This window comes from Citrus sinensis, chromosome 7 (assembly GCF_022201045.2).
Source record: "Citrus sinensis cultivar Valencia sweet orange chromosome 7, DVS_A1.0, whole genome shotgun sequence".
NCBI classification, from domain to species: domain Eukaryota; kingdom Viridiplantae; phylum Streptophyta; class Magnoliopsida; order Sapindales; family Rutaceae; genus Citrus; species Citrus sinensis.
Window position 1 is genome coordinate 7,112,188 of NC_068562.1, and position 26,940 is coordinate 7,139,127.

Sequence of the window (26,940 nt, forward strand, 5' to 3'; positions counted from 1 at the left end):
ATGTCTTGGTTTTAGGAAATTTCTTCTGACATTCGTCAGGCTTCTTCCACTCTTGGTAAGTTGGCTGAAATTGTCAAATGCTGTAGAGATGGTCAGATTTGTGGTGCTGCCCCACAAGAGCTTGATAGTCTTGAGCAGCTGATGCTGGATGTCATACAGCTCCATCAGAGGTGGCAAACTATCTTTATGTGGCATGATGGTCCTCTTGTGCAAGCAATGAAGGACGGTAGTCTTTTTCTTGTGGATGAAATTTCCCTGGCTGATGATAGTGTACTGGAAAGATTGAACAGTGTCTTGGAGGCAGAAAGGAAATTGGTAAGTTTCCCTCTTTTCTAGGGTCGGGTTTCCTTAATACATCCTAGGACATTTTGTTGCATGGATTGTCGGACCTAACCATGGTATTGCTAACATTGCTTACTTTATCATAATATTACCTTCGAGCACTACACAAATGTCTGTTACATTTTTTTTTGTTAGATACCAGTATTGTTTTGAGGATTTAGTGGTTTTTTTTTTACAAAATGCTGATATGAATAGAAAGGGAAGATTTGGCTTCAGTTTCCAAGGAATTTCAAGATTCTTCATTCTTTTCTCATCCAGCTTGATTAGGAAATCTTGGGTTAATTTTTTTGGTTTGGTTTTTTTTCCTTTCTCTGTCGTAGGCTTAGAAGTTCATCATATCCAGAGTTTTGTATAGTTTTTGGAGTACTGCACTGCAGGAAAGAAGTTTGTGTGCGACTGTTTTTCACTTTTGTAAACCTTTTCGCCTTTACCTATGCTATAAAAGTTCTTCTGTTTCCTATCAGAAAATAAATGTCTTCTTCAGTCACGAAATGTATACTAGTGTAGTAGCTGGATTAGAGCAGAGCAATATGGAATTACTTTGCTCGTTAAACAGTTTTAATCATTTTTACTGCCTGAAATCATTTTTTTTATTAAAAGAAAAAAAAGTTTAGAGAGAAGAAAAAGGAACCAAAATGATAGATTTTCATCTTTGGCTTTGGTTACCGGAGGGGTAAATAATTTTTTAGTCCTTATATTTTGGCCTAAGTGTCCATTTAGTTCTTACATTTTGAAAATGCCTCAAGAGACCTCTGTTGTTAAATGTATTATACTCATGCCTTTGTTTTTTATTCGCTTTTATAGTAATTCCCTTCCAACAATGTTCTTGGAGATATTAATTAATTATCTATTAAATAGGTTAATTAGCAAATTAACCTTAGAGGCAAAGTAGAAATAAATATAAATTTTTTTATTATTTTACTTTTAGGATTAATTTGGTAAATTAATTTTTTGTTAATAATTATTAGCAATATTATAATTGCAAGGGTATTAAGCATTGCTTTAAGTTAGCCAGTATTAATTTATTTTAAATAATTAGAAGATTGTTGTAAGGATATGAAAAACAATAGTTCATTCGAACTAATAATTATTGGTTAATTTGCTATATTATAGGTTAATTTGTCAATTCATTTTTTTTCATAGATTAATTAATTAGTCTCTCCAAAAGTATAGTAAGGGTAAGAGTGTCACATATTCAATAGTAAGGGTGTCTTGAGATATTTTCAAAATATAGTGACTATAAAATATAGGGAGTATTTGAACATTTACCCGTCAATAGAGCTTGTTTCTAGTTTTAACCCAGTGGTGATTGAAAATCTTTGTTTTATCATCTGTCAAAAGAAATTTGAAATAATGCTAAGAGAACAATTCGGGTAACCAAAATGTACAATAACAAATGAGTGATTTTAGTTAGTAAGCATGAATTATTCATGGTAGAGCCAGATGTCCTAGTCTCACTTTACAGTTTCTTGAAAAAAGTATAGGGTGGTAAACTTTTCTTGGTTTTTGCCTGCAATATGAACACATTTTGTATCCTTGGTTGTGACTGTTTCCCTTTTCACAGTCTCTGGCTGAGAAAGGAGGGCTGATTATGGAAAATGTTACTGCTCATGAAGACTTTTTTGTTCTGGCAACAATGAATCCTGGTGGTGATTATGGTAAGAAGGAATTATCACCCGCTCTCCGTAACCGGTTCACTGAGATATGGGTGCCTTCTGTTAGTGATTTAGATGAGCTTGGAAACATTGCATTGCAGAGGTATGTTTGTTTAGGACATATTTTCATTTGTAGTAGTTCATAAAAATGGAGTCTCCTGCATGATCTTGGTCCCTTTTTATTTATTTACTTATTTACTTATTTACTTTTTTCAGAATTGCAAACCCAGGACTTTCTGCTCTGGTGGGTCCGATGCTAAATTTCTGGGAGGTGAGTCATGTGTTCTTCATACTTGAGCTATAGACTGATTGTTTATTTGTGTAATTGTAACTAAAACCATTTGATTCTTGTAAGCTTTCCAGCACTTATGGAGCTGCCATTTTATGTGCTTCTTCTTTTTGGGGATTTTATTGTGACTGCTGTGTGGTAATTGGCTTATTTTATTTTTGTTGCTTAACTCTTACCTTGCTATTGTCATTTGATCTGCTCTGCAGTCATTCAGCCATTTACAAACCGGAAGAACACTTACTGTGAGAGATCTACTGTCTTGGGTTGCCTTCATTAATGTGACAGAGAGAAGTTTAGGCCCCACTTATGCACTTCTTCATGGGATCTTTCTTATTTTGCTTGATGGACTTAGTTTAGGTATGTGTGCTTTGCTTGTGTGCTTTGCTAGCCTTTTATATTTGTTCTAGTGATTTGTTACATTTATTTGCTGAACATAGAAGATCATAGATGAGTCAACTTTTGCTCCTGCATTATTTTACATTTTTTGTTTCAGTTTGTGGGATTTAGCTGAGCACGCTGATTTGTTTTCTCTTTCGGTTTCTTGAAGGTTTCATGTTAGTAATTCTTTCTTCAAATGTATATATCTTGGGCATCTGACTATTTGTGCTTTACATTTCACACTAACATTTAAGTTATGCACCAATATGAAAATTTTGAATGCAGCAAGGTTGGATACCATTGTTTACGAGCTGTAGTATGTAATGTTCCACCTGTTGTTGTTGTTATTGTAATTATTTTTTGAGTTGATGGAAGTGGATATCTATTTCTGTATATTTATTTAAGCAGTGAGTTTTTGTTCTTACACTTGGCATTTCCTTGTTACCATTTGGCATTTACTGAAACTTTTTGCTCTTGTTCTTAACTCACATGGTGTTCTCCTCTTGAATGCTTCTTAGGGACTGGTATTTCTGAAAGGGATGCTGGGGTGTTGCGGAAGATATGCTTGTCTTTTCTTTTGGAACAATTTAAGGTGTTTTTTCTTTCATCCATTTTTGTATGTTGCTGCAAATAATGAATTTATCTATTGTTGTTTATTTTGTTTGCAGCAGTAGATGTAACTGATGATTTATGCTATTGTTTTGAATCTTACCATTTTCCATGTAGGATAAAGTTTGCGTGTTAGACTTTTGTTGGTTTAAATTTCTAAACAGTTTAAAGATTTATTTCTTCATTCCTAAAAGGACAGAATGCTATTATGGCTTAAGTTTGTGACTTCTTTCAATTGTAAAGTTCTGTTACTTTGATGTGGACTGCTGGCTTTCTGTTGCTGTTCCTGATCTTCAATAATAAAGTTTGGTCTTCTTATTTTTCAATTAAAAGAATCCATTTTCTTGAGAAGTCATTAGTTCCCATCCTTGATGTACTTAATATGCTATTCTTACTTGTGTTTAGAGATACTGGATTTTGTTACGCAAGTTAAGAATTGCGTCTGCATTTGCTTGCAAATGTTGGGGAAGTATCTATAATGCATCAGATTACTGGGAAATCTGTCTAACATATTACAACTGATTTCACTTCTATGCAAATCTGCCTTTCTATCTCCTTCTTTTCTTTTATACTTGATCCAATTGTTATCTGTCCTGTAATCACCCTTAGATTTCTTTATTCCCCTTCTGATTGTATTGTTGTCCCACGTACGGTATCATATCAGTTATGTATGTAAATTGATCCTTGCAGCTGTACTTGTCTCTACCATTGATTTAATATATTCATTAGCATGTACTGTTGCCAATCCTTTTCTAAAATAAGATATAGAAATTATATTTATCTATTTATTTATTTTTCAGAAAACAGTTATGTTGCCTTTTAGCTGTAATATTGTATTTCTTTTGGGTGCACACTTTGTTAATCTTTTGGATATTTTGGCGGATTTTTGCTGCTTTATTTAATTTTTTGTTTATCTTTTTAATGATACCCTTTTGCTGCTACAGGAGGAAGATAACAGTGTGCTTTATGCAAAGCTTTCAAGTATGGAAAATTATGGTTGGGGTGATATTGGAACAAATGCTGACAGTCCATGCAGTGATGCAATGCAGTGTGACAATATCTTTGGCATTGATCCATTTTACATAGAAAAAGGTGATCTGACAATTTTTTTAATAAGCATTAATATTTTTAAGTGTTAGCTTGTTATGGAGGCACAAGGTCTAGAAACTTGGAAATAATTTGACCAGATGGACTTCTGTTCCATCTCTCTATTATGTGTATGTGTGTGTACACAAAATAAATTCAATATTACTATTTTTATTCCCAAAATAAAAAATGAGATGGTGGCAATCAGTACTTTGGACAAAAGTGAAAATATGATAGTCTTATATAGTTGCAATCTTTAACTTGTTTATTTCAACTGGATGTGATGGATGTATCATCCTAATACTTATCAGGCAAGGGCTTCCACTCTTGTAATCATGTTTTCTAGTAACATATGGATTATGTCTATAGGTGATGAAGAGACTGAGGTTGGAAGTTTTGATTTTTCGGCGCCAACAGCACGTAGAAATGCCTTGCGGGTGTTGCGAGCTATGCAGCTTTCCAAGCCTGGTTCGGCCTTTTTCTCTGTGCTGCTGATTTCCAATCTCCCTCATTCTTTGTTGGTGGTATGACGTAAATTTGACATCTTGGGTCATCTCATGTTTTACAGTGTTACTTGAAGGCAGTCCAGGTGTTGGGAAAACAAGCCTAATTGTTGCCTTAGGAAAATATTCTGGGCATAAAGTTGTACGCATAAACTTATCTGAGCAGGTTAGTTTGTCTGCCTTTTTAGTTTTCCTGTATGTTCTGTTTCCTTTTCCACACCCCATAACTTCACCATGGTAATGTTGATTGTGATTTTGGTGCAGACTGACATAATGGATTTGTTGGGTTCGGACTTGCCTGCTGAGAGTGATGAAGGAATGAAGTTTGCCTGGTCTGATGGTATCCTACTGCAGGTGAAGTTCTTACCTAAAAGCTTTTGTTTCTAGTTCACTTGTGACATATTATGTAATGCTTTCATTTGTTTTGGCAGGCTATTAAGGAGGGTTGTTGGGTGTTGCTGGATGAGATTAATCTTGCGCCACAATCTGTCTTAGAGGTATTGTTCACAATATTAACTGCTTTCTATCTTTAATGCTTTAAAATACTAATAATAAATGACAATTCATTGCTCATGTACATCTTTCTGTGAACAGTAGTGTTGCTGATAGACTGATTTTTTTCTAGGGTTTGAATGCTATTTTGGATCATCGCGGTGAGGTCTTCATTCCAGAGCTTGGTCTTACTTTTAGGTGTCCATCGTCTTTCAGGGTTTTTGCTTGTCAAAACCCATCTTATCAGGGGGGTGGTAGAAAAGGCCTCCCAAGATCCTTTCTGAATCGTTTCACCAAGGTTAGATTATTGCATTGTTCTTGTAGATATGGATGTATGACATATATGAATCTGAATGATTAACCTGACATTAACACAAAGGTTTTGTTGCCATATTCTCTGTTTTATTGGTTTCAGGTATATGTGGACGAGTTAGTAGAGGATGATTATCTTTCTATTTGTAGCTCGCGCTTCCAATCAATTCCTAGATCTCTGCTATTGAAGCTTGTCTTATTTAATAAAAGGCTACACAAAGAGATCGTGGTATACCGCAAGTTTGCTCAGGATGGCTCTCCTTGGGAGTTTAATCTACGTGATGTCATGAGGTCATGTCAGATTTTAAAAGGTCTGATATATTTTCCTAGATTGCAGTACAGTATCTTCTATTCAGTTTGTTTTACTACTTAGCCAATAATCCTGATTTAACTCCTGAATGTTATGTTGAACTCAGGTGCACCTGAAAAGACAAAATGTGATTACTTTCTCAATATCCTTTATCTTCAAAGAATGCGTACTGCTGACGATCGCCAAGAAGTTATATGGATCTATGAAGAGATTTTTGGGACAAAACCATTTATAAATCCTTACCCAAGGGTGCAGCTGAATCCTCAATACTTAGTAGTGGGGAACACAGCTATCAAAAGGAATTATACTCAGTGTTCTAAAGTTTTAAGTAGTCAGCTGAAAATTCTTCCTGGTATTCGTCACAGCTTGGAAGCTGCTGCACACTGTATAAAGGAACAATGGTTATGTATTCTGGTGGGTCCCCAATCATCCGGGAAAACCTCATTGATACGGTTGCTAGCTCAGCTGACTGGCAACATACTGAATGAATTGAATCTCTCATCTGCAACAGACATATCTGAGTTACTGGGATGTTTTGAGCAGTATAACGTCTTCCGCAGTTTTCGAATGGTTGTTGCTCAAGTTGAGAGCTATATTAACAAGTACAGCAGTTTGCAATTGGAGTCGTCAGTGGAGGCAATTATTGTTGGAAAAAAGGAATTGATTTCCAGGTGGCTTTCTTTCTCGTCTAGTGTGGATTTTACTCTCTTGTCAAGTTCACATTCTGCATACAAAGAAAATTGGAAGAGAATAAGCAACTCTCTTCGTTTATTGGTTGAGATCATTGAAAAGCTCAGACTGGATCTGGGGAATAATAGATGTAAAGAACTGAATAGAATGGAGAAGACAATATTAAAGTTGCAAGATAACCTGAAGCTATTGCAATCAGCTAAGTTTGAATGGGTTACTGGGTCACTGATAAAGGCTGTAGAAAATGGAGAATGGATAGTGCTAGAGAATGCAAATCTTTGCAATCCCACGGTATGTGAATGATTCTCATAAAAGTTAGATTTTTATCTTCTATACTCTGTCCTAATAATTTTACTAGCTCATCCTAGGCATTGATTAATATGATTCTGCATTGTTAGGTTCTTGATAGGATCAACTCTTTGATGGAACCAAGTGGTACAATTACAATCAATGAACGTGGGACTGTTGATGGAAAACCAGTAGTTCTCGGGCCACACCCTAATTTTCGAATGTTCCTCACAGTTAATCCAAGCTATGGCGAAATATCCCGGGCAATGAGAAATAGAGGTGTTGAAATATACATGATGCCTCCATATTGGTTATTTGATAAAGGGAGTGGGTTCACCTTTGAGGACAGTGAACTAAAAGATGCAAATAGGTTTCTTGTTCTATCTGGTATACCTGGTGGTAAATTGGTTGAATCGATGTCTAAAGCACATGTTTATGCTAAGTGTGAAGGTTTGCGTTTTAACAAATCTATTACACATCTTGAGCTTGCTCGCTGGGTTCAGTTATTTCAGCGGCTTCTAATAAATGGCAATCAGCCTAAGTGGAGCCTCCAAATAAGTTGGGAGCATACTTATCTTTCTTCTTTAGGTGTTGGTGAAGGAGAAAATATAATTAACAAAGCCAGTAATACCTATTTATCAATGATTGAATCTTCTGAATCTGCTTCATTGTTTGATAGTTCTCTGTGCATGCCTGGAGGATGGCCAATGCCTTTGAAGTTAAGGGATTTTATATGCTATTCAAAAGAGACATCTGTCAGACAGAATTGTATGTATCTAGAGTTCCTGGGATCTCAGTTTGCTTCAGGTGAATTGCAAAATTGCTGGAATGGTAGCCCTGTGGATCATGCTTTGACTGCCAGTAATTGTTCAATGACATACTTAATGAATATCGAGATGCTACAGAGCATTATGTTTCCAAAGATTTCAAACAGGGTGATCTCAAGCTGCAGTGGAAAGAGAGAATATAACTCAAATTTGACCAAAAAAATGCTGTTGTTTGCTGCCAACTGGACAATTGAACAAGCAACAGAAAGTGATTTTCAGTTGCATCTTCTCTGGCTTAGCTGGTTTAGTTCTCAACTGCAGCCCTACCATCAGTTCTTCAACTCTTTTCTGACTTCACTCAAAAAAGAGTTGGAGGATCAGATTTGGAAAGATCTGTTTCGCCTCCATCGGAAGCTTACATCTCTTTCTTCAGTTAATTTAGACTTGCATCCCATTCCAGTGCTTTCGATGGAGCTAGTTGATTTGACTGCATCAGATGATATGTCAAAGGTGCAGCTCTGTAATGCTATTAACTGTGTGGACCTTCTGAGGCTTAGTTATCAACAGTGGAATGCTGAAAATGAGCATGATTACTCAGATGAATCTCTGTATTTCCAACCATTTTTGGATTCAGTGAACAATTTGGAGAAGAAGGTCCTGAAGATGCTTGTTAAGTCTCCTTCCTTTGATAAGTTGCTACAGTTATGCACTGTTCTTCTTGAAGATCACATACTATTTTGGAATGGTATCACTTCATCCAAGTTCGACTTCTTGCTGATTTCTTGGCGTTCTTTAATGAAGGATGCTAGAAAGTTGCACGAATTTTGTCCTAGGGAGGTTCAGAATGTCTTGGTAATCTCTCTTGACATTGAGCACTTTGTACTTATTTTTAATTTTTTACTTGTATTTGAATTGAATACACCATGTGCTTCTTTTACATTTTTGCTTGTAATTGAATTAATAAACTTTTCTTTGCTAATTGTCTAGATGGAGGGCGAGAGTCTGGCTGAAGTTTCTTCTTGGCACTTTCAGTCAGAGAGGTCTTTACTCTGGGTTCATGGTGGTCATCCATTTTTGCCTCAATCTGCTAAATTATATCATCAACAGCATCAGCTTCTAGAGTTATGTGAATCTCTTTGGCAAAAGCAAGGTATGATCTTGATATTTCGATTCTGAAAGTACTTTGGCCTTTAAAAGTTAACATCTTTTTCTTTCAATCATGTAGCATAAATAATTTTTTGGATATATTTTGTGGAACAGCGAGTGATTGTCTTGTTGATGTTGCATCTTCCAATCCTGAATTCCGCTACCTGGCATTGCAAGGTAGGATTTTCTTTACATCGTTCGATGGTGATTTGTGGTCATTACCTAATGTCGGGGAGTACTGTACTTTATTGTTTCTGTTAAGCCTACTGTATTACTGTGATTATGTCACATTAAGTAATTATGTCAGGTGAGAGTTTATTTCATGTTCCGTACACTATTTTGAACATTTGCAGTCGTTTTAAATTGCTATTCTCTAGGGCTTTGGTATGTCATTGGATATTGATGATTTTAAATGTCATCACATATAATGAAGATGATCTCCATATTGATGATTTTGAACTAACCATATATGCTCATTCCTCTAGGGCTTTGTATGTCATCACATATTGCATGCAAATCTAATGAAGATGATCTCCGCATTGCTCAACAGTTGGAGGATGTGTATCAGGTTAGTTCCCTTGATGATTTTGAATTATGGTGTTATATGCATAGCTGATACTTTGCACTCATAAGGCAGTTGTTTGATTCTTTGCAGATGCTTGTGAGGAGGTTTGAATATGAAAAACGCAAGCTTGAAGCAAATTTGGGGCGTGATCAGCTATTTGATTCAGATTTAGCCTCTTGTTGTGTTTTCCACTCAGAAGTATTGTGTAAAAAGCCTCGATATGATAGTTGGCTCGACATACTTCCTATAAATGACAGTGCAAGTTGGTTCCTGGATATGGAATTACTTCAAGAGCTTTCAGCGATCTCTATTGTTGATCACACGGAATTGCAGCTTGTAAGATCAACTCTATTCTTTTTTAGGCGTTCTTATTCCTTACTACACCTGTGTTTGTTATTTCCTGTTTAAGATGTCAGTGCTTAGGAAGAAAGCCAAAAAACAGCTTGGTTTAGGGTGGATATTTAAAGCTTATAGTGCTGTGGTTATTTGAACAGTCTTGGTGGTAATATTCAAGTTTCCATGTACTTGTTAGACGTTAATTTTAGAATTTGATCTGTTGGTTTCAGTATGCTTAAAAGGTATAAGATTTTTATTGAAAAGAAAAAGGTGCAAGTTTGAGATTTTGGTTTAGTTCACTCATTATTTAATGCTTTGTTCGCTGATCTTTAATTACAGGCATTAAGTAGTGTGTCTCACCTTCTGGAGTCTGCACTGAAATTTTCATTGACCGCCTCAAGGAGACCACCTCAAACTTTCGTACCACATCAAAAACTCTTGTGGATGCTAGATGCTTGGATGTCAGTGGATGCCGGTCAGTATAATTCCATATTAGCACGTGTTCCTTCATTTTTATTTATTTGCTAATGATATGTAATTTGTTGAGTAACAGCACATGTGAAAGTTGCCAGTTTTGTTCTTGAGATGTGGTTCCACTGGCATTCATTTTTGTGGAGCTATCATCCTGCCCCGTTGATGGTATGCACAGTGAACTTGGATTTTACGTTACGGCATGATATGTGATGGTTAAAATTTAGGAGTTTTCCTGTTTCATGATTTGCTTTTTGGTATGTAGAGCCTCTCAAGTAAAGGCAACCATGACATTCCTCTTCCTCAGCTGCTCATTCAGCCTGTGAAAACAGCAGTTGTCTTCCAGATTCTGTAAGAAATTACTCATACAACTTTATTTAATAAACAAAGGATATAAGCATGCGCTATCGTGTCAGATATTGATATATGGATGTTAGAAACATTGGTACTATTGAGAAATTGTTTCTGCATGGTATTTTCTTAGATGATATTCAAATGAAGAACTGGTGTGTTATTTTTTTGATAGGAAACCGAGAAACTTTTATACTGGCCTGAGGTCCACAAACTAACATCTTCCCTGCAGTGTAGAATACCAAAAACTACAGAAACTTTGAATAAAACTTTGGTGTTTTATCCACTTCTATATTTGCAGACTTCATTAAAAATAATAATTATTAAGAAACTGAAGCTGAATCTTGTGATGGGATGCTTTGTTTATGAGGTTTAGACGCCTTCTAAACTTTCTTTCTTTTCTTTCTCTCCCCCCCCGGCCCAATTTCAGACAGAGTAGAGATGATATCAAAGATTATTCTGTGTACTGCCTTAAGCTTAAAGTTGCTTCACGTAACTTTTGGGAAAGTCCTGCACCCAAGAGTTTCCCTAGTTCTCTCTTAGCTGTGGCTCGTTCCATTTTCAATCAGGTATTCTGTTTCCTGTGAATGCTGGAGTATTTATTGTCTCAGTAATTGAAGTTTTAACTTTAGGATAATGCCAGATTATATGTGCGCACAAAAAATCATTTGATGCTGGAAAATTTGCTGAAATCAAGTCCATGCTTTGTGCTTTTGGAAAGAGTGTGGTTACGGTACGTGCTCCCTCTTTGATTTATATTGCATTTCTGCATCTTGGTAAATAGATAAACTTTTGTTGCACCCAGAGACTTGGCCATTGTATTTATTTTTATGCTTTCAGTTTGAATATTATACAGTAGAAACCACATTGATTATCGTATATTTATCGAATTGGAGTTTCATATGTTGCATGAAATGTTTCATTTTTTTGGAGCTCCCTTTTCACCCTAAGTGTCTAATAATTGGCATTGCTCAGCATTTTAATTATATTTTCCTCTTTGGCAGCAAGATAGCATTTGTCATTTGAACTCGCTTATTGCATCTTCAAGCCATCAGAGATTGAAATCTTTGGTGCATTTGTTTATTGAGCCACTGCTTCGAGAACTCTATCTTCACTGCTCTCCCATTGGTAATGTGGTTTTTTCCTTTTCTTGTTTTCACAAGTTCATCTAAATACTAGTATCTTCTTGAAAAAAAATGTAAAATGGAATATAATTGACTCTAATATGTAACCTTTTTCTATTTGTGGGTTTAGGTTTGCACGCAAATCTTGGTTTTGCATGGTTATTTATTGGGGGGTTACGTTTTCATCTCTTGCTCAGCTGTGATGATTTGGATCCTGCTATGAAATACTCTTGGAAGTGTTCACAGTTGGAAGAAAAGATTTCATTGCTTGAGCTTGAAATTAAGGTTTTCTTCTTCATTTCATTGTGCTGCCCTCTTGCCTACTTATTATCTGTTATTGATGATTATAGACAAGGCTTCTTTTCGAGGTTTTGTATTTTCTTTTATATAAGTCAGTTTCAATGTGATTTGGATACATATACTTGTAGCTTGTACTATTGAGGTTAGTTGAAATGTGAATGCTTTTCCTGCTGCCATAAGCTTCCTGTTTTAAGATTTTCAGTCCAACTTCTACTGGTTGGCCTTTTTCAGGTGCGACAAGAATGCAACTATTTGTCTGGTTGGTCTCCTTCAAGGGAAGCTGATAAAAAAATAGCAGCTGCACTGCAAATGCTTGAAGTTGAGCAAAAGAGACTGCAGAGAAAGGTTTGAAACTGTTGCTAGTCATTTCTTGTATTGACTATGTTCTCAATAATGGTTTGGAAACATTGCTAGATATTTCTTGTATTGATTATGCTTCTCAATAATGATTTTGAACAGACTGGTATTGTTGCTAATTTTCTTTAATGTGACTGTATATTGCTTAATCTGAACACCTCCCATTCTTCATTTATTAAACATCTTTTTATTTATGTATTTGACTGATGGGTTTCAATCTTTTTCTGTCTTCTTTTAGACTGTTGGCTTCCGTACTTTTGGTTGGCTAACATATGAATAACGGATTTTTCTTTTCCACACAGATTGTATTTCGACCTGATCCACTGAAATTCAAGGCACTAAAAAAAGAATGTGATGAGTTCCTTGAACTTTTTAATTCCTCAACAAATTTGGTGAAGAATATTGCAATCATGGATTTGCAAAATGCCATTCAGCAAATGTGCAACTGGCAGGTATACTTATGACTCATGATTTAATATTTTTTTTTTCTTTAAAAAAAAAAAAAGGAAGAGGGGTGGCCAAAGCCTAAAACAATTTTTTAACCTCCTACCTCCCCCAAGATATGAACTTGGGTGCCAGCCAAATAAAGTTTCTTGAAAACTCTAGCCAGAGGGCCTCATAGTTAAATATAATCTTTCCTGGAATATGTTGAATATTGAATTTTGTCCGTTTTAACCATCAGCTATCTGAATTTCTCAGGAAACTGCATCCAGTTTCATTTGTCGATTGTCAGAAGAATACCCTGAGTTTATTGATCTAGCACAGCCAGTTCAAGTTGCTGTATATGAAATGAAATTAGGCTTATCCATAGTGTTGTCAAGCACCTTGCAGAAAGTATTTCAGGAAAGAATTGATGACGATATGGATCAAGTCATGGTAATCTAGATTATCTGCATATAATAATTTTAATTTGTTTCTCCATTTAAAAAATCAATTTTTATACTTCACATTTTTTTTTATTTGATCTAAATGGCTGTTTGGTTGTCTATCAGGAGTCACTCTATTTGTTTATGAGATTCCCCAGAACCTATGGGTTCGGTTCAGATTCAGTTAACTTCAAGAGCAGGCTGCCTGAGTGCTATTTCCATGGTTTAGATTTCTCTTCAAACCTCTGGGAGATGTGTATAAGTTTTCTGGAAAAGATGGTCACTTTTCAAAGTGACATCAATGCTGCAAAAGTAATTTACTTAAATCAAACCCTTTGCAAAAAAATTAATTATTACCTTTTGAATTTGTTACCCAAAGAAATGCTTACCTTCTTGTTGTTGCTGCTGATTTTTTATTTAATTGACATTACTGGAACTTAATGTTCCTAAATGCTTCTGCAATGTAGCAGGGCTCTGTCTTGCAACTTAGAGCTTCCGTTTATCAAAATGCTCTTATTCGTGTTGCACATTCTGTAGCTAATTCACGACTGATGGATAAGGCCTCTTTCATGGTTAGTGTCTTTCCTGTGTCAACTTGAATTTTATGTCTACTTACACAATATTGTTTATTGATATGATAACATCTTTTCTGGATCAGTTATTGGATAAAATATTCTCTGAGTTTGCAAGCATTTGGACGAATATGAAAGATGAAGTGAAGACCAAAGAAAATCACAATGCTCAACAGTACAAGTTCAGGCCTCGGGCATTTAAGGTTGATAGAGTTTTTGAAGTGGAGAAGTCAAGTCTACGTAAGTTCTTTGCTAATGATGCTTTCTCAGAATGGCAGGAGCTGCTTTTGGAAGAAGAATTTGCAGAAAAGGTGATGTTCCTGTGCTAGATGCAAACTGGTTATGACATTTTGTTTTTCTTTGTATTGATGTCATTCTGCTTCCTGTTAACACATGCTTATCAAATTCAGTTGGAAGCTGGTGATGAACATGAAAGTTTGGAGGAAGAATGGAACCTCATGCAGGAATCTATTCTGGATAACATGGTTTACATACACAATCAATTATTTGGATCTACAAATCTTATCTTGAGTGTAAGTCATCTTAAAAAATTTTCTGGACTTGTGTTAATCTTCTATAGCCATCTTAAAAAAGTTTCTACAAATCTTATGCATGGTTCATCTATTATTATTATTTTTTTTTATTCTCTCCAGTCTGGGACTTTCCAAATCTCTGATGCAGAGCGGTTGCTATCGTTCTCTGACTCTTACACATTGGGACTAGAAATGATAAAAGGTGATTAACAAATTTTCTTTTTGAGGTTAAATATTTCCTGGATTGCTAAATGAGGAGAAATGTTGCAGGTTTGGAATGTCTATTTACTTCTACTTTGGATGCCAAACTTGCACCGGAGCATTTACTACGTATATGCTTGGAGCATGAGAAAATTGTTTCATCTAATCACTCAGCACGCAAATACAATTTTTACAAGGTTTCACAATGCTCCTGACCCTTCTGTTTCAACAATAGCTTTTATATCATCATTGTAGCGTTCATTTCCCTGTATTTTGATTTTCTTTATTTGCTCAAAACTGCTTTTTCTAGGATTCAAATGCTCCCGTGATGGCGAAAATGGTAAAGTTACTAACAACTCTTCAACAGCGGGTTCTTATGTGTTTAAGTGATTGGGAAGACCACCCTGGTCTGCAGAAGATCTTGAATATGATTGAAATGCTGTTGGTTATCCCTCTTACAACTCCTCTTGCAAAGGTAGTGAATATGGTTAATTCTTCCAGTTGACATGGTACTTTATTTAGAGAATGTTTTCATAAAGAATTTGGCTATAAGTGTCAGTCATGGTGAAATGTTTCACTTGTTGATGTAAAAATGATGTGACAGAGATAGTGACCGACTTGTCTTTCACTATTTATAAAAGTTTATTATCTCCTTTTTTGGAAAGCTGAATTTTCTGTTTTGCCTTTGTGAAGCCGCTATCAGGGCTGCAAATTCTACTTCGCCATGTTCAAATGTTACAAGAAAATGGCATGAAATTTCCTCTTTCCGGTGCGTAAACTTCCACAAGATATCTTCTTTTGTTTAGCTATTGACTTTCATATCTGTTAACTCTGTTCTGGCTTTAGATCTGCTGGAACCCATTATCGTCCTGGTGTCTTCATGGCAAAGGATGGAGTTTGAATCTTGGCCTGTATTGCTTGATGAGGTGCAGGACCAATATGAGAAAAATGCTGGAAAGGTAATAGCAATTTGGCTTTTGAATGATTCTTGTCTAAATAATGTTGGTTGAGAGAAAACATTTGACAATCTATAAAGAGTAAAAAAACTGTTGGAAGTTGATGTAACTTTGGATTATATAAATTGAAGGAAACTAATATCTGCTGACAGCAACTGGTATCTTTACATGTTCAGTTGGATTTTCTTTCTATAAATAAACAAATATTAAAATCTGAAAGATGCAAAACTCCAAAAGATAAATGCCTTGCCTTTTTGGCATATCAAGGTGTACCACTAGTACAATGTGATAATGATCCGGAAAACAAGACCTTTCATAGGAAGAGTGGCTCCTCTTTTGGTGGTGCCTTTACTTATATCCAATTATCTATCTATCTATCTTCTTCAATCTAGTAGCAGTTTTTTCAATTCATATTATTCTTTGCAGCTCTGGTTTCCACTATTTTCAGTTCTTGCACATACGCATTCTGACGAGGTTGCTGGATATGATCAGTCTACCCTCCATAGGCAAGCGATAAGAAACTACCTTGTGGCTGAATTTAAGTTTGAAGTGATTAATAGAGAGTGCTGTGAATCTATCAAATTTGGTATCTTTCTTTCTAATACAAACGGATATGGATTTTGCAGTTTGGAGGAGTTCATTCAAACATCCAGCATTGGTGAATTTAGAAAGCGTCTCCTACTTATTTTTGCTTTTCTCGGTCAATTTGTGATTGGCAGATCCCTAGAAGCTTATTCAAGGTAAGATATTTTAGCTGCTTGACTCAGCTTGCTTATTCTTCTTCTTCTTCTTCTTCTACTACTACTACTGGAAGTTCTGTTACCCTTCATATAGTATTTGCATTAACATGAGAGCTGCAATTGTTAGATTTTTATTTGAGTTATATTTGATTTAACATTTTATATTTTTAAATCTTCTAATTCATTATGAATCATTCAGTCTCTGGCAGGAGGAAAATCTGAAGATGTTATACAACATTTTTGGATTCTACGTGCAATTCTTGCCACTGTAAGTCTACTGAGGACTTGTAATCTGAATCTTCATGTACCTTTTATCTTTGTTGGGAAGTTTACATACTATAAACTATTTTATATATTCAGAATACTGGAGCATATAGGAAACAATAGGAAGAATATTGAGAAAGAAGTGAAAGAGCTATTGAAGCTATGTCGGTGGGAGCATTTTATGCCCATTGAAAATTTGAAAAGGATCCGGCAGAAACTCAGGAAGTTGGTGCAGAAATACACAGTAAGTGGAATTTTGCTATTGCCTTCAAATGGTTATGATAAGGTGCAAGTCAAGGAAGCCAACAACAACATAGAATTTCTTCCCTTTTTTTTTTTTGTTTTGTTTCGTTTCCCTACTGTAAAGTTGGGAGATGGTAGTAGTATGGCTGTCAATTATTTATTTTTTGAACAGGAGCTGCTGCAACAGCCTGCAATGCTTATCCTTAACCAAGAAACAGCACAAAAAGGACTGAATGTTCTCTCAATACAAGGTCAAAAGGCCCCCACCGAAATCTCGGACATGAGTGAGGGTTTGTTAAGTGCTGTCTTAGATCTACCCCAGTTTAATGATGAAGAAAGGTCAAATAATTTCTAATTACACATTTTTTCTCTATCTAAGAATTCCATGTGTTTTCTGAACTTATAGTTAACATTTATGGTACAGGTGTACATGGTATGGCAATTGGAGAATAAAAATTAGCGACACTCTACGAAAATTGCAACTTCAAATTGAACCTGAGTTATGCTTTCTTCATGCTAAAGGTTTTTCCCTTTGTTATTTTTCTCATTTTCTATAAAGTGCACCTTATTATTCTTTTTATTTAGCCTTTTTCCTATTTCCTCAGATTCAAAATTTTTAAGTACTTGCAAATTTTATAGGGATTGCAGATAATGCTGCACAATGGCTGGAATCCCATTCTGGGAACCAATTATATGCTGAACAGTGGAAGGGGTTATGGAAAACACTTGAAAATATATGTAGATCTGCAATGGATTCTAGTTATCTCTGGAAGGATCTAAACAGAACTGTCGGGAAGAAGAGGGCATTTTCTGAACTTCTAAAGCTGTTAGAAAGCAGTGGCTTGCATAAGCACAAGTATGAAATTATGAAGGTAACAGAAATTCCTTGGCTTCTCTCTTAAAGCTGCTTAGCTCTGTAACTATAATCATTTTGACATACCATTTTTTTTTTCCTGATAGATATTGGGCGACTCCAACTGGTTGTTCCTTCAGCCATCTTATGATGCACAGCATTTGCTTCTGGCACCTAATAGACTGTCAGCTGCTAATGTTTCTGCTGTTAGTGAAATTCAGTGTTTGCCTGATGGAACATTAGATACTGAGTGGAAAGCAGTAAATGAATTCTACTTCAAAAGCTTGGCATCAATGCAGCTACTGCAACAAATTTGCCTGAAACACCATCACGATTTTTCATCTGAGCAGGTAGATCACCTTGGGGGTGCAGCAGTTTCACTTTGGATGATTGAAATATGAACATATCTATTTATCTTCTTTTCTAATCTCTGCAATTCAGTTTCTATGGGTCTGGTTATTTGCAAGCAACTTCTTTTGCCTCCATCGAGTTCATAGCCCATCATTCTGAATCACGAAATTGTTGAATCTCTTTTCCGAGTTAACTTAATAATTTTTGTTTCATGCAGACTACTAGGTCAGTCTCTTTTCTCAACCATCTCCTAGTGATACAACAGATGCAACGGGAGGCTGCCTATGGTTTTGCTAAGCATTTAAAGCAGCTACATAAATGTGTTTCCACTTTTGGTAGTTTGTATCCAAATTCCACCAATTTTGAAGAGAAAACTGATAATGAGTGTTCTTTTGCTCATAATCAACACGAAACCATTAAGTGCATTTGGCAACAGAAGGTTAGCTCTTGCTCTACTTTGTGGTGCCTAGTTTACTTTCGAAAGAACGAGACTTAATAATATCAACTGTTTTATAAATTTTTGCAGGAACTATTTGATAGTTTGTATGTTATGTTGGTTGAGGAATCACTATTGTTGAGAACTGTTGAAAGTACTCATTTAAGTGACTGTCAAAGTGTCAGAGTTGGAGCACATAGCGTTCTTTCTTTCAGCAAGAAGTTTATTCCTGTTATCCAAAAATCTAAGGTGCATATCTACATTCTTAATTCTGTTTTCCTTAAAATATCATGCTAGCCTGTGCTTATTTTGATGGATACTCTATTACAGGAATCGTTGGATAACTATCTTCTTGGCCCTGGTGCAGCTATAACTGTTATGATGGGTTCCTTCCATCATGTTATTTCAGGACAAATCGAGTCTTTGGTATTTCAGAACTTTCAGGTTATTAATGAGTTTGGGGAGCATCTATCTGCTCTCCGTAAAGAAGATTTTGGTAGAAGCTCAGTCATAGAGACTCTCCTGAGTCGCTTTGATGATTTATTGAAGAAGGTACCTTTGATTCTTGATAAATTAATGCCAATTTGCTAGTCCTATGATTTTACTATTAGTATAATTCACTATAATAGTTTAAGCCGAAACTAATTTTTTACGTATGTGCCAAATGCATAAGTCAATAGGACTTTAATCAACTTAGTTGCCCATTCAACCTAGCGTCTAGCAGCATATTTCTGAAGTTAACTTCCTAAAATATTTGCAGGGTAAACGGATGGCTGAACAGTTCAATTCTGCACTAGAAACCAGAAGCTACTCAACATATTCATGTGAAGAGGCCAAATATTGCAATGGGAATTCTTCTGATCTTGAGGCACAGTTTGGTGGAGCTATAACAAGGATATATGAAAATATTATGGATATGTTGCAAAAGCTAGGGTCATTAAGCAGTGATCATGTTCTTTCGGAAGAGTCATTGAGGAGGGTCACATCATGGGAGTATATTTATAAATCAACCATAGCAATTTTGAACTTTGACCATCTAAACTATCAAACCTTGGAAGCAATTTCTTGTGCGGTATGATACAGCACTACCATATTCCTCCTCCATCCAGAGTTTTTCATGAAACATAATTCATGATTTTCTTGTTGACATCGTGTATTTCTGCAGGAGAAATTGGTGAACCATCATGGCCAAGGAACTCCCCGTCTCTCTTCCAATATTGAAGCACATCTTAAGCATCTTTGTAAGCTATTGGACCTAGTATTGAACTTCAGTGATGGCTTCTTGCAGGATTTCCTAGCCATGCACAAAACTGTAAGATAGTTCCATCTGAATTCTTCTGTTTGCTTTTTTCTTTTTATCTCTTTACTGCGATGGAAGCAGAAGTCACTGATCACTTATTACCAGCTGGGATCTTAAAAGAGTTGACAACTATCAGGAAGAGCACAAGTTACAAATAATCTTGAGCTCATAATTAAATGATTGCTTGTTGTGGATACTTTTGAAACCATAATATTCTCTATTCTCTCTCTCTCTCTTTTTTTCTCCAAAGGTGTCTGCACAAACCACCCCACACAAACAAAAACTTAATAATTCCCTTCAAGATTGTTGCAAGGGGGACGCAATCTCTAGACCTCTTGTTTCTTCGACATTGTCTATCATCAGTTTTGCACATTCTATATTCTTCCCTTTGTTCAAATTCATGAATTGACTTTCTATTTTGAACTTTTTGTATGTTTGCCTGCAGACGTCTGTGATGACTCATGCCCTTGCAAGTATTTTAGCTTCATTATTTTCAAAAGGATTTGGCATTTCTGCTAAAGATCAAGAAGATGACGCTAGTCATGATTTATCTCAAGATGGGAATGGAACTGGTATGGGAGAGGGTGCAGGAGTGAAAGATGTTAGTGATCAAATAGATGATGAAGATCAACTGCTAGGGACTTCTGAAAAGGTTTGTTTATTGGTGCATTTAAATTTTATAATCTTCTACTCAGTACCTATACTGTATAGGATTAGGAAGAAGTGATATTTGATGGTAATTAATTTTGGTGATATCATCTTATCCAAAATCATTTATTTTGTGAAATTCTTGAGATTCTAAGTCTGGGTGGCACTCCAAAATCATGTAGATTCTTTAATTTTTATATAAATTTAAATAATGTTTAAAAATATTCTACATCATTTTGTAATTATGTCGAATAATTTGTGAACCTGAATTTTGTTACAACTTTTGGACTCCATTATGCTATTTAAAAGATGGGTTATAAACTTCCTTTATGAATGCTACAGCAGGCAGGTGAAGAGCAAGACGCTTCCGATAAAGTGCCAAGTAAAGATGATAAGGGCATTGAGATGGAGCAGGATTTTGCAGCTGATACATATAGTGTTGGCGAAGACTCTGATGGTGAGGATAATGATGAAAATGGTGAGGATGAGCAACTGGAGTCTGCGATGGGTGAAACTGGGGCTAATAGCGAAGTTGTTAATGAAAAGCTTTGGGATAAGGAAGAAGAAGAAAATCATAGCTCAGCAAAGGAGAAATATGAATCTGGGCCTTCTGTCAGAGACAAAGATGAGAGTTCTAGGGAGCTCAGAGCCAAGGAAGATTTTGTCTCAATGGCTGATGAACAGGGAGAGCTTGATTCTGATGTAACTGATGGACAAAAAGATGAGACTGGGGATCTGGAAGAGCTTGGTGATGCAGAAAATACGGAAGATTTGAGTATGGACAAGGAAGAAGCATTTACGGATCCAACTGGACTGAAACTCGATGAATCAAATGAGAATTTGGAAGAAGATACCAACATGGATGAAATAGACGGCACAGATACCAAGGAAGAACTGGGTCCAGAAGAGCCTGATGAATCTGCTGAAAATGGAAACCATGAAGAAATGGATAAAAATTCTGCTGATGAAATTATGGAAGAAGCTGACGGTGAACAAGCAGGTGGAACCTCTGAAAAGGATGATGCAAATGGGGATGCAGAAGAGAACACAGAAATGAATTTGACAACTCCGAGGAAAGATGTATTCAAAGCAGGAATGTCTGAATCCACAGATGGTCATGTGCCTAATGCTGAATCTGCACCTCAACCAAACGTAGGTTGTGGGGCTTCTAAAAGTGTAGCACCGGAAGCTGACTGGTTTGATGGCAATGACATTCATAATGAAATTACTCCTCTGATGAGCTTACCTTCCAACAATACATCGCAAATGGATATCAGGGTTTCTGGCTCATCAGCTAGTGGGAAACCCACTGATGATATACCCAAATCTCAAGTGCCTCATCAGAAAGCTTCTCCTGTTCAGAAAACTAATGCAAATCCTTATAGGAATATTGGAGATGCGCTTGAAGAGTGGAAAGAAAGAGTCAATGTGTCTGTTGATCTTCAGGCAGACAACACTGAGATGCAAGGAGAGGTTGAGGATGAGAATGCAGATGAGTATGGGTATGTTTCTGAATTTGATAAGGGAACAGCTCAGGCGCTAGGTCCTGCTACATCTGAGCAGATTGACAAGGGTGGAGATACGAGTAAACCTAATGCAGATAATCTTGCAGAACATAAAAATGATGTCACTGAGATGGAGATTGAGAAGCAAAATTCAGAAGCTCAACCTATTGAGCATCGTGCCGCAATCATCAAAAATAAGATGGAGCAGACACCAATATCAGATTTAGAGGAGTTACCTGTGCAGGAATCCCCTGAAACTCATAGAGATAACGATGGTGATCCAGGAAGTCTGTCTGAGAGTCTTGTCTCCATCAAGAAGTCTTACTTGAGTGAAGAGTTAAATCAGCTCAGCAAACTTTCTGTGAGTGAGAATGAACCAGGGAAGGCTCTAGAACTTGCTGAGGTTTCTGATGATCTGAAAAATAATGCTAATGCTCTTTGGAGAAGATATGAATTTCAGACAGCAAGATTGTCTCAGGAGTTAGCTGAACAGTTGCGTCTTGTTATGGAACCCACTCTAGCTAGCAAGCTCCAAGGGGACTATAAGACTGGGAAAAGGATTAACATGAAAAAGGTAAAATATGGTATATTTCATACTATGTAATAGGGCATAGTTCAGCGTGTTGGACGTTTTGTTTATTGATTCTGTCATATGCTTGTAAATTATCAGGTAATTCCCTACATAGCAAGTCATTACCGGAAGGATAAAATATGGCTAAGGCGAACCAGGCCCAACAAACGTGATTACCAAGTTGTTATTGCTGTGGATGATTCCCGTAGTATGTCTGAGAGCGGTTGTGGGGGTGTTGCAATCGAAGCTTTGGTGACTGTCTGCCGAGCCATGTCTCAACTGGAAATGGGAAACTTGTCTGTTGTGAGCTTTGGAAAGAAAGGCAACATCAGGTCACTGCATGATTTCGATGAGCCTTTCACTGGAGTAGCTGGCATTAAGGTTAGTCTTCTGACATTACATGTTTTAATCGTTTGGAATACACAAAATTGATGATGTCTTTGCCTCAACTTTTGACACACTGTGCTTTGCAGTCAAGGTTTTATGGATTATACCCCCCCCCCCCCCCCCCCCCAAAACATGTGCCCTCTTATGTTCTTTTATTTTACCTATCCATTTTTGTTTAACTGGTGATAGTTAAAATTTCTTGCTGAATTCCTGAAAATTGTTTTGGTGCAGATGATGTCTGGTTTGACATTCGAGCAAGAGAATACCATTGCCGACGAACCAGTTTTGGATCTGTTGATGTTCTTGAACAACATGCTGGATACTGCAGTTGCGAAAGCACGGTTGCCCTCAGGACAAAACCCGCTACAGCAGCTTGTTTTAATAATCGGTGATGGCCGATTCCACGAGAAGGTATTTTTTCATTCCTCAGACAAGGAGTATCTTTTCAGTGTCTTGCATAAATAATAATGTTTCTTGACATATTTGATTAAATTTATGCAGGAGAACTTGAAGCGCTGGGTTAGGGATCTCTTAAGTAAGAAGCGAATGGTGGCGTTTTTGCTCGTGGATAGCCCAGAAGAATCAATTGTTGACCTCAAGGTACTTATTTATAATATTAAATATAGTTCATGTTAAAAAAAATTTAGTAGTAATTAAAAACATCATAAGTCTCACTTTTTTGTAACATCTGTCTGGCCTCCAGGAATTATCATTTGAGGGTAAAGAGATCAAGGTCTCAAAGTATCTAGATTCTTTCCCTTTCCCATATTACATTGTGTTGAGGAACATTGAAGCACTTCCTAGGACGCTCGCTGATTTATTGAGACAGGTAACCTTATTCTCTTGTAAACCTTTAGATCTTGCTGGCTGTTGTCATCACATACTAAAACTTGTCTATCATTCGTATTTGCAGTGGTTTGAGCTTATGCAGTACACCAGGGAATAAAAATTCTCTTTTTTTTTTTTTCCCCTTTTTTTGGTTTTACGGGAGGTATATAATTTGATTATCCTTCCCAGTTTTGATAGAGGATGTGGGGAGGGAGAGATTGTAATGTAGCATCAGGTTTAAAATCTGGAAGTGCAATACATTTTTGTACATACGTAGTCATGGCATGAAAAATATAGATACAGATTTACACTTCATTACGGGAAAGAATGTTGTGCGATGTTTGTGACTATAATTTTCATGGTTGATACGTATTATACTTATTTAATAATCGTGTCATAAATTGTAACTTTGTAGTTGTTATGATACAAAATCTATAATTACAAACTCTTAAAAATATACAGGGTGTTTTAGGCTGCTGTGCTTACGAAGCACAGCTGCTCACCACTGATCCTCAAGTAGGGGGTGTCTTTGGATGAAGCCAGCATGAGGGATTTTGCGGGCAGCCTGAAAACATCGATCCAAAATGATCCATTCATTTTTCGTGAAGTTTCACTTCAAAATTCGAGCTCTCTCAATAACGCTCTAGTCTTTTACTCAATACCAAAATGATTGGACCAATAAAACAAATATTTAAGAGTTTTTCATAAAGAGTTAAACCTTCTATGCAGCGCTGGGATGTGTCACATCTTTGTTAATAGTAGGCTGCATAATAAATGTATATGCGTGCATATATAATTTTTCTAATTTGCAGGTTCAATGAATTTAAAGTCAAATATTATCTGACAATTAATGTAAGGTATATTATTCTTATATGAACAGTATATATATGGGATTTATTTACTGTTTATGTGAGAGGTGTATTTTATATTAGTTATAAGATAGGGGGATCCGAATTTAAATTATAAAGAGTGTGATCTACCCATCATAATTTAAGTAAATAAAAGTTTCAAAGATACGATAAAAAAAAAAACTCATGAATGTGTTGTATTTTGATGGAGCCTGGTGAAACGGTAATTTTTGTCTTATTATTAGAGTTTTCATTTATGACGTCATAAGATGATTTAATGAACAGCGGACAGCGGACAGCAACTGCACACTCGAAAGACTAATGCGAACAATATTTGGGATGTGAATTAATCAGATTATCATTGTCGCGTGTGGAGTCTTATATGGTCTCTGGCAATCATGGGGTCTAGTTATGTGCCATCCCGTAGCCGAACCCCACTCCAGCTCCTGCCCGAATCATGTGGATAGGGTTTACACGTCATCCTACATTCACCAGTCTTCTTTCATCCGACAAAAAACTCAAATCCCCTGTACCACCTCACCAACAAAACCACATCCTACCCGTCAAAAGTCATCCATCCACCCCCGCAAATCAACGGCCGACGTTTGTACAATCCTCACAGAGCCAACTGAACCTAAAACTCCACCTATTAGTCCCTCTCTCTGCCTCCATCCCCTGCATATTTTACTTTCTTTCTTGTATTGTAAATTACTAAATTAATGCCTTTCTTCTACGGTGAGATCCCAACTTTCCGGCGAGTTTTCCGATCGCCGGAGGATATTATGAAGTGCTAAGATCCCATATGTCTTCATCCAAAGCATATGCCAAAAGGAAAAAAAAAAAAATAGATGAATCATGTATTATAAATACTGGATACTGTAAATATTGTTATCTTTTTTTTTTAATGGGTGATTTGAGAAGCTCGAAAAATTTTGATTTTGAAAGATGAACATGAGAGCGGTGGAAGAGGAAGAATCGGTTTCGGTATCGGGTCAGGAACTCGATATACCGGCCGATATAGAGTGGCAAATGTTAGACAAATGGAAGTTTTTCTTGCATGGGGCAGCTCTATTTTCAGGCGTGTCAGCAATGCTATATCCAGTAGTCGTGATAAAGACAAGACTGCAGGTGGGCCACTGCAAGATTTCATGTGTGAAAACAGCTGTTTCGGTGGCGAGACACGAGGGTTTCAGGGCTTTGTACAGGGGATTTGGGACTTCACTGATGGGCACAATCCCTGCTAGGGCGGTTTACATGGCGGCGCTTGAGGTGACAAAGAGTAAAGTTGGCAGCTTTGCTGTTAGTGACTTAGGGTTTACTGCGGGGGCGGCGGCGGCGGTCGCTAGTGCTGTTGGTGGATTGAGTGCTGCCATGGCTGCTCAGCTTGTCTGGACCCCAGTTGATGTTGTGACTCAGAGGCTTATGGTGGCTAATGGGGCCGATGCTAGATACGTAAATGGGGTTGATATGTTTAGGAAGATTGTTAGAAATGATGGGGTTAGAGGATTGTATAGGGGTTTCGGGATTTCAATCTTGACACATGCACCATCAAATGCAGTTTGGTGGGCGTCTTATTCCGTTGCTCAAAGGCTTGTTTGGGGTGGAGTTGGGTGTTTCTTGCGCAGGAAATATGGTGACCGTGAGGGTGATATGATGATGATTAGGCCGGATTCAAAAACTGTGATGGCGTTTCAGGGAGTGAGTGCAGCCATGGCTGGTGGTTTATCGGCTTTGATTACGATGCCACTTGATACGATTAAAACGAGGTTGCAGGTTTTGGAGGGGGATGAGAATGGAAAGCGGGGACCAACTGTTGGGCAGACAGTGAGGAGCTTGGTTAAAGAAGGTGGTTGGATGGCTTGTTACAGAGGGTTGGGTCCAAGGTGGGCATCCATGTCTATATCTGCAACAACTATGATTACCACGTACGAGTTTCTGAAACGAACCTCCACCAAGAATCCAGAGGTTTTGACATGAATGAAGAAGAATTAGAGTAGGCTGCAATCCTAGGTTGATGATATGGTGGCATGACTACACTTGTTTGCAGATCAAATCATCAATCTTTATTAATCCTGTGAAATTTTCTCGCATCTTGTCTATTCTTTAGCCTCCTACTCTTTCTTTCATAGCCTGCCTATCGGTTATAATCAAGGTGAATGATGGCAGGTGTTTTTCCTTGTAAATGTAAATGTAAATATTTTCCTCTTCTTCAACTTTATTTGTTTCCTTTTATTATTTCTTAAAATTGTGTCAAAAACTCCTACTATTTCTTAATATATCAAGTTTTGAGAGCAAAACGATCATCTTTATCAGCATCCATCCACCAGAAGTTGAGCTTTTGAGATTCCATTAATTAACAATGGATCCCACAGGATTCCAAAGTAAAGAATAGTCCTTATTGAAGTCTTCTACAGCAAATGGAAAAGCAATCAAGCATTATCTGTTTCGATGGCTTATTTTAAATTAC

The 26,940-nt window shown here is 36.7% G+C and overlaps 2 protein-coding genes across 10 annotated transcripts in view; both read left to right on the forward strand.

Moving 5' to 3' along the window:
- Positions 1–23,940, forward strand: part of LOC102612702 (midasin) — a 34,913-nt gene extending 10,973 nt beyond the window's left edge. For 5 of the 9 annotated variants that reach the window (XM_006465899.3, XM_015532098.3, XM_006465902.3 and 2 more), the window contains 57 exons: positions 16–315; positions 1,907–2,100; positions 2,214–2,268; positions 2,493–2,643; positions 3,183–3,256; positions 4,218–4,365; positions 4,729–4,827; positions 4,928–5,028; positions 5,127–5,216; positions 5,294–5,359; positions 5,488–5,652; positions 5,770–5,977; positions 6,083–6,957; positions 7,065–8,573; positions 8,709–8,871; positions 8,982–9,044; positions 9,353–9,435; positions 9,523–9,768; positions 10,108–10,243; positions 10,322–10,407; positions 10,505–10,590; positions 11,021–11,159; positions 11,234–11,323; positions 11,595–11,718; positions 11,845–11,999; positions 12,246–12,359; positions 12,674–12,823; positions 13,071–13,247; positions 13,364–13,549; positions 13,705–13,809; positions 13,896–14,120; positions 14,220–14,342; positions 14,463–14,544; positions 14,613–14,740; positions 14,854–15,018; positions 15,237–15,312; positions 15,390–15,502; positions 15,926–16,005; positions 16,126–16,239; positions 16,439–16,507; positions 16,600–16,747; positions 16,919–17,085; positions 17,171–17,268; positions 17,386–17,618; positions 17,707–17,949; positions 18,168–18,389; positions 18,477–18,635; positions 18,717–18,938; positions 19,147–19,458; positions 19,552–19,698; positions 20,132–20,338; positions 20,677–22,413; positions 22,510–22,791; positions 23,029–23,208; positions 23,299–23,397; positions 23,501–23,626; positions 23,711–23,940. In XM_006465899.3, coding sequence (XP_006465962.2) covers positions 16–315; positions 1,907–2,100; positions 2,214–2,268; positions 2,493–2,643; positions 3,183–3,256; positions 4,218–4,365; positions 4,729–4,827; positions 4,928–5,028; positions 5,127–5,216; positions 5,294–5,359; positions 5,488–5,652; positions 5,770–5,977; positions 6,083–6,957; positions 7,065–8,573; positions 8,709–8,871; positions 8,982–9,044; positions 9,353–9,435; positions 9,523–9,768; positions 10,108–10,243; positions 10,322–10,407; positions 10,505–10,590; positions 11,021–11,159; positions 11,234–11,323; positions 11,595–11,718; positions 11,845–11,999; positions 12,246–12,359; positions 12,674–12,823; positions 13,071–13,247; positions 13,364–13,549; positions 13,705–13,809; positions 13,896–14,120; positions 14,220–14,342; positions 14,463–14,544; positions 14,613–14,740; positions 14,854–15,018; positions 15,237–15,312; positions 15,390–15,502; positions 15,926–16,005; positions 16,126–16,239; positions 16,439–16,507; positions 16,600–16,747; positions 16,919–17,085; positions 17,171–17,268; positions 17,386–17,618; positions 17,707–17,949; positions 18,168–18,389; positions 18,477–18,635; positions 18,717–18,938; positions 19,147–19,458; positions 19,552–19,698; positions 20,132–20,338; positions 20,677–22,413; positions 22,510–22,791; positions 23,029–23,208; positions 23,299–23,397; positions 23,501–23,626; positions 23,711–23,743 — 11,928 coding nt within the window. In that variant the 3' untranslated portion in view covers positions 23,744–23,940. The remainder of the gene's footprint in view (positions 1–15; positions 316–1,906; positions 2,101–2,213; positions 2,269–2,492; positions 2,644–3,182; positions 3,257–4,217; positions 4,366–4,728; positions 4,828–4,927; positions 5,029–5,126; positions 5,217–5,293; positions 5,360–5,487; positions 5,653–5,769; positions 5,978–6,082; positions 6,958–7,064; positions 8,574–8,708; positions 8,872–8,981; positions 9,045–9,352; positions 9,436–9,522; positions 9,769–10,107; positions 10,244–10,321; positions 10,408–10,504; positions 10,591–11,020; positions 11,160–11,233; positions 11,324–11,594; positions 11,719–11,844; positions 12,000–12,245; positions 12,360–12,673; positions 12,824–13,070; positions 13,248–13,363; positions 13,550–13,704; positions 13,810–13,895; positions 14,121–14,219; positions 14,343–14,462; positions 14,545–14,612; positions 14,741–14,853; positions 15,019–15,236; positions 15,313–15,389; positions 15,503–15,925; positions 16,006–16,125; positions 16,240–16,438; positions 16,508–16,599; positions 16,748–16,918; positions 17,086–17,170; positions 17,269–17,385; positions 17,619–17,706; positions 17,950–18,167; positions 18,390–18,476; positions 18,636–18,716; positions 18,939–19,146; positions 19,459–19,551; positions 19,699–20,131; positions 20,339–20,676; positions 22,414–22,509; positions 22,792–23,028; positions 23,209–23,298; positions 23,398–23,500; positions 23,627–23,710) is intronic. The other 4 variants (XM_006465901.3, XM_025094910.2, XM_025094907.2 and 1 more) reach the window with 3 other exon arrangements.
- Positions 23,941–24,876: 936 nt separating this feature from the next.
- On the forward strand, positions 24,877–26,718 carry LOC102612100 (uncharacterized). The gene has a single exon (XM_052431558.1). The coding sequence runs from the start codon at positions 25,419–25,421 to the stop codon at positions 26,448–26,450; it is 1,032 nt and encodes a 343-aa protein (XP_052287518.1). The 5' UTR covers positions 24,877–25,418; the 3' UTR covers positions 26,451–26,718.
- Positions 26,719–26,940: the final 222 nt, after the last annotated feature.